This window comes from Drosophila eugracilis, unplaced genomic scaffold, assembly GCF_018153835.1.
Source record: "Drosophila eugracilis isolate 14026-0451.02 unplaced genomic scaffold, ASM1815383v1 contig_2167, whole genome shotgun sequence".
Taxonomy (NCBI): Eukaryota; Metazoa; Arthropoda; class Insecta; order Diptera; family Drosophilidae; genus Drosophila; species Drosophila eugracilis.
In genome coordinates this window covers 1,051,710-1,062,211 of record NW_024573052.1, presented here as the reverse complement: position 1 = coordinate 1,062,211, position 10,502 = coordinate 1,051,710, and the positions used below count along the sequence as shown (strand labels likewise).

At 38.4% G+C, this 10,502-nt stretch overlaps 1 protein-coding gene across 1 annotated transcript; it reads right to left on the bottom strand.

Moving 5' to 3' along the window:
- Positions 1-6,794: 6,794 nt before the first annotated feature.
- On the bottom strand, positions 6,795-9,301 carry LOC108103670 (facilitated trehalose transporter Tret1). Its single transcript, XM_017209229.2, has 3 exons — positions 8,474-9,301; positions 7,909-8,412; positions 6,795-7,844 (listed from the first exon to the last, which is right to left on the bottom strand). Exons 1-3 carry the CDS (start codon positions 8,739-8,741, stop codon positions 7,042-7,044), a joined length of 1,575 nt encoding a protein of 524 aa, XP_017064718.1. The 5' UTR covers positions 8,742-9,301; the 3' UTR covers positions 6,795-7,041.
- Between the last annotated feature and the right edge of the window lie 1,201 nt (positions 9,302-10,502).

Below are 10,502 nucleotides of genomic sequence, written 5' to 3'. Positions count from 1 at the left end.
CAAGAAACAAGAAAAACATTCAAAAAGCGAGTAAGAAGGAAACGTGATAAATAACCAGATAAAGCAAAAGAAATCAGAGAAAATGGAAGGACGACGAATCGTAAAGGAACGAAAAAGAAAAAGCACGCTAAATCCTTGGAGTGACTGCGATGAATTATTTCAAATTATTTCTTGATATGAAAAAAAAGCACAATATTGTTTTAAATTTGTACGTTTTTATTTAATAGTTTTTTCTTTTATTTTTATACGGTCAGTCACTCCAAAAGCAGACAACAGATATTTTTTTTTTCGGTGTAGGTGCAAAGATCAATGAAAGAGAACTCAAAATTATTTTCAACTTCAAAATATGCGATGATCCTTTTTTCTAAATTCTATCAAAATAATTTTATAAATTAGTAATTTACACACAAAAAAAATGTGAAAAATTTTAATTTGTCAACAAAAAAAAAATGAAGAAAAAAATGTATAATTTCATTTTTATTTTAATTTTCATTATGTCTCTGGCTTAAAACAACAAAAACAACAAAAACAACACTTACAAACATTAAGAAAACAATTATTTAAGGCAACTTAATAAACATCTTCAACACAAACAGCATTACCCCCGAGTTTTGGTTTGAATTATATATTAATTTGAATATACTCTATGATGACACTCTATTAGTCAACGAATTAAGAATAAAAAAAAATAAAAACTAGCCTTAAGCGAAAGCCGGAGAAGGGAGTCACAGACGAGACACACATACACAGTTAAACACTTACAGCTTGGTTGTGCTGAATACTAAATATAAACTAAATCCGAAATATATATATATATATATATATTGGGAGAGCGCATTAGCGATACCAATTAATGATTATATACAAAAATCGAAAGCGATTATTAAATCAATATGTAAGCGACATTCATTCTAAAGCAGCCCCTCTCCTACAGTCGGGAAGGCGGCGTCCGAACTCACTTCAAATCGAAAGCAAATAGTCTCAACCAAAGTAGCCTTAGTGCGTAAGAGGATATTATATAACGAATATCGGATTAATCGAGGCCAGAACTCATACATTTAGCACACCTTAGCAAGCGGTCGAATGTCTCGTGGAATTAGATTAAGCCAAGGCAAACCAAAAGCATAAATATATAGATTTATTCATTTTTTTTTTTCTTGGATAGCGAAACGAAGAAATACCTTTTTTTTGTGACTATTTTTTTGAGCATGTGAGAAAAGGAAGTTTTTTGTCAATCTATTTTTTTTTTCTAATAATTCTTTAGACAATTTTTTTTTTCTTTACTCATAAGAAGCCAAGCTAATTTTGTTGTAATACCGAGACCGAGAGTAGAGACGCAGCAGCAACTGAATAGAGTTTTTTTTTTGGTATTTTTAATAACTAACGTTGTAGAACATGGTAACCTCACAGAAAACCTAATCGCAAATACATTTAAAATGTTGTTCAATAATAAAAAAAACAAAAAGAAAAAAACTTAAAGCATAAAACGTGTTAAGTAACGGAAATATATATACATTATACATTTTTTTATATCAAAGTCAATGTGTCTAGACGGTAAAGATCTTTTTATAAAGCAAAACCAAAATACCAGAAATATGCATACAATTTTTTTTCTAGCCTAAGAGAAATCGTTTTTTATATAAACATATATATATATATTATACAAGAAAAACTCAAAAAAAAAAAAAAAAACAAAAAAAAAAGAAAATGAAAACGACTTGAAAAGAACCTCAACAGAGCGGAGAATTAGTAAGACCCCCAGATATAGGTTCAGATTCAGGTAGAATTATTCTTTTTCTGCTTCCGTTGAAGGAGAGAGTTCAGTGCTAGAAAGATATATGCGCTTTATCCTATGAAACTTTTTGGTATTATTTCGTGGTTTCAATTTCGACCATCTATCTCTGCTCTATTCCCTATTAGTCTCTACCCAAAAAGTAGTGCCCCCCCTTCCCCACGTAGCGCTCATCTTTCATCTAAAAAAAAAAAAATAAAGTAAAAAACAAAAAAAAAAAAACACCGACAAATTATATACAATTCAAAGAATAAAAGAATATAGAGATATGTATACATAGTACTTAAAGAAAATGGCAACTAGCAGAAGAAGGTGTAGGAGCTACGACCACCCATGGAGGTGAAGTCATTTTTTTTTTTTGAATAGTGAGGTTAACACTCGATAGATGGCGATGATGATTGTATGTGAAACGTGAACTGCCCTAAGAAAGATTTTTTAAAAACCCAACACCAACTAAAAACGACAGACAAAAAGAGGTTAAACAGAATAACAGAATTAGATAAAAGCTAAAGATAAAGATAACGATAAAGAAGAGTAAATCAAGTAAGAATACTACAAAATGCCTACAAATAAATGCATACCTAAAAGCAATATACATACATTCATACATAGAACAAGTTTAGTGGAACAAACAACAGTTTAAATAGCAACAAACAAAGGGAATATATTCAAAAAAAAAAAAAAAGAAAGATGAAAAACCAAACAATTATATTAACTATACCGTATACAAAACGTATATATATATATATATATTATAACTATTAAGCCCCCAGAGCGGAAATTTTTTTTGAAATAACTAAATATTTAAAAGTAATAACGTAATGTACCGTAATATACCGAATAAACGACACACACACTGACAGCTGACAGTAGACAGCAAGACAGACTCGTAAACAATGTTCGTAGTCCGTAAAACTACACGAGAAAATGGCAAAAGAAAAAAAAAAACCAATAAGAAAAACTTGAATTTTAACTCGTTTATACAAAAACACATATATACATATATATTAAACTAGCAGCTAATTGTTGTACTTAAGAGTGTCACATTACAAAAAGAACAAATAAACGAAAGAACATTTCAAATTCAAACAGAACGCAAAGCTAACGGCTCATTTATTAGAGATGGGATCTTGTTGGTGCCTTGCTAGGCGCTGAACAGCACAGAGCTGCAGGTTAACAGCACACTGGAATTGATAACAGCGATCGTTTAAGCCGTTTAGATCTTTAAAAGTTTAATTTTGTTTGGAAATGTATCGTTTGATGTTTTGTGATCTACCGATCTGCATTATAAGTTTGGGTAATGGAAATATTGAAAAATAATTATTTTGGCAGAAAATATCAATATTTTTCATAGCCTATTACTAAAACTTGTTTAAAACAAAACGCACAGCTAAGGGAATGACTGTTTTGAGAAGCTAAAGACCTAAACTAACTTTTCTCATCGTTGGTTTAATGATTTTCGGAATTTAATTTTTTTTAATTTTTTTAATAGGTACCATTATCAAAATTTTCAAAAAATGACCAAAATTTAACATTTCAAACTGTGAATGCAGTTCGTCTGCAATTTTATTTACTTTCCTCATAATTTGTTTGGTGATTTTGTGAATTTGATTTTTTTGAATTTTTTGTAAGGGGTAACATCATCAAAATTTGTGAAAAATCGACCAAATTTGACATTTCAAGGTGGGGATGCAGTTTTGTTGGAAATTAAATTACGAGCTCAACGAGATATGTCTTTCTATATTCCGACCATTTTTGGTTTTGTTATAAGAATAATTCTGATTATTTTGGGGGGAAAATCAGGACTATGACTTTGGACTGAAAATTTCAACATTTTTAATCAGCTTTATATCTATAACTTTGCCAAAACAAAACGCACAGCTAAAAAAATTTCGGTTTTTTGAAGCTAACAACCGAAATTTTAAAACCCTATACCTACTTTTAACATTATTGTACTGATTTTTTGGTGCGAGCTCTGTTTTAAGGGCTGAAAAACCAGGAAACCGATTTTTAACAGAAATTTGCAATACTATGTTCGGTTTTTACCTCTAGCTCGGTCAAAACAGGACGCACAGCCAAAAGAACGACTGTTTTGTGCTGCTAACGACCAGCACTTACCACCCCTATCACTCGTTTTTCCATTTTGTGAAAGTCAATTTTGGCCCAAATTTCGCATTTTTGATAGGGGTACCATCATCAAAATTTTCAAAAATGGGCCAAAAATAAAGTTTCCCAGATTTGAATGCAAACCAATTGGGAATCATAACAATCAAGTTACGAGTCCTACGAGATATTACATTCCTCATTTGGAGCATTTTTGGCTGAGCTATGGCAAGAAAACTGATTGTTTTGCGCTTAAAATCACGTATACGTCGGTTGACAGCAGAAAGCTCGGCTTTGTTGCCGTTTCTTAGCTCTAACTTTGTCAACACAAGCAGCATGGTTAAAGCAATGACTGTTTTATGCAGCTAACTAGCCAAGCTTAAAACCCCTATACCATAATACTGCCATTTTGGGTGGGAAATCGGGTTAAAAAAGATTTTCCATTTTCGATAAGGGGTAACATCATTAAAATTTGCGAATATTTTCAAAATTTTGACATATCAAACTATGAATGCAGTTTTGTTATAATTTTAATTACGAGTTCATCGAGGTATTGCATTCCGTATTCGGACAATTATTATCTTAGTTATAAGAAAGAAAAAACTCATTTTGAGGGGAAAAAAGAGAAAAATGGGATTTTCCATTTTCGATAACATAATTTTACATATTTCATATATTTTTTCGAAAAATGTCTAAAATTTCACTTTTTTAACTGTGAATACAGTTTTGTTGGAATTTTCATTACGAGTTCATTGATATATGACTTTCTATATTCCGACCACTTTTGACTTTGTTGCGGGAATAATTCTGATTATTTTGGGGCAACAATCTGGATTTTGAGTTCTGACAGAAAATGAAATCTTTTTTATCGGTTCTATGTCTATAACTTAGTCAAAACAAGACGCACAACTAAGATAAAGACTGTTTTGTAAAGCTAACGACAAAAACTAACTTTTCTTATCATTCGTTTCATGATTTTGGGAGTTTAAAATTTTTGTCAGTTTTTTGACATTTTTGTAAGGGATAACATCATCAAAATGATTGGCCACATTTATAAGTTTCAAACTGGAAATGCAGTTTTGTTGGAAATCAGATTACGAGTTCAACGAGGTATGACATTCCATATTCAGACCATTTTTAGCTGAATTATGGCCCTTATACTGCCACTCTAGAGGGAAAATCTGCATAAACCAAGTTCTGGATTTTTGATAAGGGTTAACGTTATCAATTGTTGCAAAAAGGGAATAAATCAAACATTTTTAACCTTGAATGCAGATTTATTAGGAATTAGAAGACAAGCTTATAGAGATATGATATTCCATATTTAGACCTTTATTGGCTAAGTTATGGAGAAAATACTACAACTTTTGAGGGGAAAAAGAATAATATTGGTATTCCGATTTACTTTTTCAAGCACTCATTGATTGCATGCGTAAACTGAAATTGTTGGATCACATTCTTTGGCAAATCAAGTTTCTAGTTGTACTCGAACTTATCTCTATTTTTTTTTTTTTTGGCAAACCAAGGTTGCTACTTGAAGAGCCATATGGCGCAACAGAAAAGTATCACACGGGCTGATTAATGTTCGAATTGTTATTATTTACCACTCGAGAAAGACCTTTTTTGCAAATAAAGGGCAAATTACACACTACTTATCGGTCACTGGCAACTGAATGCAGAAGACCTTATCATTGGCTGTTCAACAACAAATCACTTGAATGATCTTTCTATAACAGCCTGCACTTTGCTCGAGGATGCGCCACCTGTGCTATTTTATCATCTTTGGGATCTTTGTCTCTCAAGTGCTAGGCCAACAATTCCCGATTCGGGACGAATTACTAGTGTATCAGGTAAGTAAACATAAATATATATATATATCTATATACACTGATATCAAAACTGAGTGGTAAACAAAGCGCTCGAAGTGATTTTTTCCGCATCGTTAGGTGCTGATAGGCCGAACACGTTTTTGCAGTGCTTCCAATTAGTGTTCCGTAATTACGTCAGAGCACGCAATGCCATCGATAAGACAAACTATATTCACTCGACTCTCGATCCTTCGCCTCGTGATTTGCAATTTGTGATCCATGATCGGTGATCCATCATCGTGTCACGAACGCACACCCATCGATGATCGGTCTATATACATGAAGCGGACATGAAGTACTATCAAGTGGCGATAAGCATTAGCATTAACCAGTCATTGTTTGGATCCCCGCATGGACAGCCTGAAGGTTGTCCCTCTCCCTCTCTCGAGGGTTGGGCCCTGGCATTGCATGGCTGTGGGATTGCACAATTCCCATCCAGAATGTGGGCCTGGCTGCTGATGGGCACGTGCCAATCCAGCAGTGGGTATTGGATAAGAGGTACTTAATAAGATAGGTTGTATCTTTGAAATAGATTAGTTTTGAGAGTGTAGTTCATTTCTAAAAATAAACTATCTTTCTGGGTAAAAAGATAAGAATAATGTTCTTAAAATTTTTTAAACAAAATAAATCGATTAGTAAGACTGATCGGGGTTTTCCCAAAAGAATTCCTCTTTTCTGGAGAGAAGAGTATAGATTTTCATGCACTGCACTATCTATTAAGGTCAACTTAATGCAAAAAGCAATCAGCTGATTGATTTCTTAGCTATCAACAAAGCAGCTGCAAAGATCAGTCAAGGTTCCAATGAATGGAAAACTAAAAACTGAGTTTTCCTTAGTGTTGTTTTTGATGCATCTTGCAAATAGCAGTTTACATGTGTTTTTTATTCAAAATAATACAAGATTTAAATATAAAAATGTGTAAAAAAAAAACAAAAAAAAAAAAGGAATAAGAAATGTGTTGGATTTTCGCCTGACCACTGACCACTGAACACTGACCGCTGGACACCACTTGCACTTCAATTGACTTTCGTTTACTTGGTAAATGATTTTTATTGTTTATCGAACTGCCGCTTTCCGTGGCTGCCAAGGCTAAGTACTTAACACATCACAGATTGAAAAACCACCCGACCCGCTTTCTAATGGAAATGCCTTTTCCCCTTTCGACGGCACACTCCGTATCCGTATATCCTCCTTAGAGATCTTTCTATGTACCAATATATGCCTTCGAATCTTGATCTCCACTACTTTTTAACCCCCCCAAATTGTCCTTTCTTGCAATTATTTTTTAAGGAACACTTCGTGCAGTTCCACGTCCTTGAGGTTGTTGACTGTGAGGCGGCGTGAGAACTTGCCCGTTTGCCAGCGCTCTTCCAGCTCCTCGAGTGTCCTGCCCCTTGTCTCGGGTACAAAGATGCCAATGAAGGCGGCCGCCAGAAAGGATATGCCAGCATAGAAGGCAAACAGATTGGCCGTGCCCAGGGCGGCTTTCATGGATGGGTAAATCTTCAGCATAACGAAGGCCAGGATCATGCCGAAAAAGATGGCTATGCCTGAGGCACTGCCGCGTGCCCTCTGCGGGAAGACCTCAGAGATCATAAAGAAGGGCAGCGTCAGCATGCCCATCGTAGAGAATATAATGTGGGCCACAATGCAAGCCACCGGCAGCCAATGCCAGGTGCCCACTGTATCCGGGAACCAATTTCCTCCGGCCAGAAGCAGCATACAGACACCCATTCCAGTGGCCGAGAAAATCCCCGACGGTTTGCGTCCCCACTTCTCGAAGATGCCGCCCATGAAGAGGGTCGTGATTATCCTGGCCACGCCCAGCATCACAGCCACCAGTACAGGATCAATGGTCACGCCCGCCTGCTGGGCAATCTGAACGGCATAGACGATGATCACCACCACACCGCAGGCCTGTTGGAAGCCAAAGAAGGTGGTCATCATCAGCACTGGCTTGTAGACCTCCGGACGGTGAATCATCTGGCTAAGAGACTCTCCAGCGGCGGTGGTGTTACTAGCATCCGCCAGCTCCTTCATGTGCGCCAGCTCCGCCTCGAATTCAGGCACGTAGTCCACCTCTGGAAGAGGTAATATATCAGTTAATATCAGGACCTAATAGCCTTAATTTAGCCAAGGACTAACCTTTCTTGGGCAGGCCGCGGAAATATCTGAGTGATTTTCTAGCTCGCTCCTCCTTGCCCTTGGTGAGCAGCCAGCTGGGTGACTCTGGCATGGGGAAGACGAGCAGGGTGGCCACCAGTTGGTAACAACAGCTAATGCCAAAGATTAGCTGGATGTTGTGACGGATGAAGTACCCCAGGACGTACATCAACAGGATGCCGCTGGCCAAGCCTAACGAGGTGCCCAGGATCAAGCGACCTCGTATCTTGGGTAAACTGATTTCGGCGGAATAGACGCCCACGGGCGATACGAACATCCCGATCATGATGCCACCAAAACAGCGACCCACCAGCATTTGATAGTAGATCATGTCGCGATCGGAGTGCAGGAAGCTGGTCACCAGCAAGATCCAGCCAATGAGTCCCAATAAATTGGTCAGCAGGATGGTGTGCTTGCGGCCAACTCGGTCCAGGAAGTAGCTGACCAGGAGTCCGCCCAAAGGACAGGCCATGTTCTGAATGGAGGCTAAAACGGGTAACCTAAGGTTAGTTAGGTTTTCTTTAACTTCTTTTTTTTGGTTACTTACCAAACCAACTGGACTCGTCCTTGGTGAGCCAAAAGGGCTGAGTTACATCCTCCAGCTGGTTGAGAGTTACGGACGGCATGCTGACCACCATTCCGGAGCCTAGGACACCGCTATTGCCCAGGAAGACCATGAGTTCCTGCCGGAGTACTGCCAGGCGACCTTCGCCTAGGGGTTTATCCTTAGCGTGTGAATCCTTTGCTGTGTCCTTGCCAACGACAGTGGGCCTGTAGGCCGGCGGCACCAGCTGCTCCTCCTGCTGGCCCTTCATTTTTGTATACTTTTATTGGCTTTTTATTTTATTGGCTTTATTGGTGGGGTCGGGTGATGCCGCCTTTTGGAAAGGGGGGCGTGTCTGGTGTAGAGAAGCCGGTGGTGCCGGTGGTGCGCTGTTCGCTGCCAATCAATTAATGGCTAACAATTAGCTATAGTGGCGACGTCGTCGACTACTGGGGCACCTGTGGGTTTGGCTTGGCCTGTGGCTCTGATAGCTCCGACTGCTCGACAAGTGGAAACTTCCGCGCATTTCAATCAAGGGCTCGCGCTCCAGTATCAATTTCACAAGTTGCACTTATCAGTTTCGAACGGCCGAGAGTTTTGCGTTACCCGAAAATCCATTCCTTTTACCTTCTTTCTTCTCTCAGTCAGGGCCAGAAGAACACCAAACGGCCAGCAGCAGCAGCAGCAGCAGCAGAAGCAGCGAACAAAAAAAACGAAAAAAACACGACCGTTGCGTTCGACGTTCGGTGGGCGACTGAAATTGATGCTATGCTCATGCCCTGCTTTTTGCGCCCCATAATTTGCAAATTAAAAAATTATTGTTTGCATTTAATACGTATACGCGGCGTATACGCGATTAGGCGAATTCGGCGATTACGTATACGCCACCGCAGGCACGCTGTGAGCGGCGTTTTGAACGCAATTAGCTGTCTAATCGATCCGGCGACACCCTCTGTCTGACCCCTCACCATCACCTCACACCATCGATCGATCCCCGCTGAACCCTCCACTGTTATCTATGTATCTCTCTCTCTCTCTTATTCTCTCTCTCTCTCTTGGGAGTCTTTCTCTCCGAATCGAACGACATTGGCAACGAACTTGACATTGGCCAACCAAGAGGAAAGGTGACAGGGGGTTGGTTGTCTTAAATGCTATATAAAAACCGAAATGAAGAGCGGCAAATGTCATCGGTTGGCCATTGGAATACCCTGATACGGAATCCCCCAACACCTCCAACGCGTAAACACTTTAATTTGTTTATTTATGACTACTAATCTGACAAAAATCGCTACTCACGTTTCATGCGTTAGCGGAATCGAGGGAATCCCATTAACTCTTTATTCTCAGTTCTATTTTTCTGTGTTTTCTTTTAACAAAAAAAACCAAATTTCCAGTTTTGCAGATTAGGATAAGTCTTTATAAATGCTACTATATGCTGCTATATTAACCTGGTCAAAGGGTTTTACCAACAAAGTGGACTCTTGGCTGGGTTAGGGTATGTTTATAAGGTAAACACAAATGTTTCGTTAATGAAATTTCTGTTTTGTTTTTGTGTTCTGTTTACGAACCGCAACGAACATCGGAAACAGTGCGAATATTGCGGCTGCAGTTGGCCAAAAGCCAACAACCAAAAACACACAGAGAGAGAGAGAGAGAGAACTAGAAGCCTTATCAACCCTCACCTGTCCGCCTGTCTCTTTGGCAACTTTAGCTGCGGAAGAGGTGCATAAATTATGCGATATCGAGCGGAATTTTAATACCTGGGCGCTCTCTGTATTCAGGGGTTCTTGGACCCCATGGACTGAGTTATCAATAGGGCGGCCGGCCAATGCACGCCGCAGCCACGCGGCCAGATCGTTTCGAAATGACTAGCAGTCCCGGCAAGCTACTTTAATTAACGAAATCCGAGACTTTTTATGACCACAAGCATTGTAATCGCGATAATGACAGCAAATATTTAAATACTGATTGCGGTACAATTTGGCAATGTTCAAATATTTATGGCTTAATATTTGAACAAATCAAACAGTCT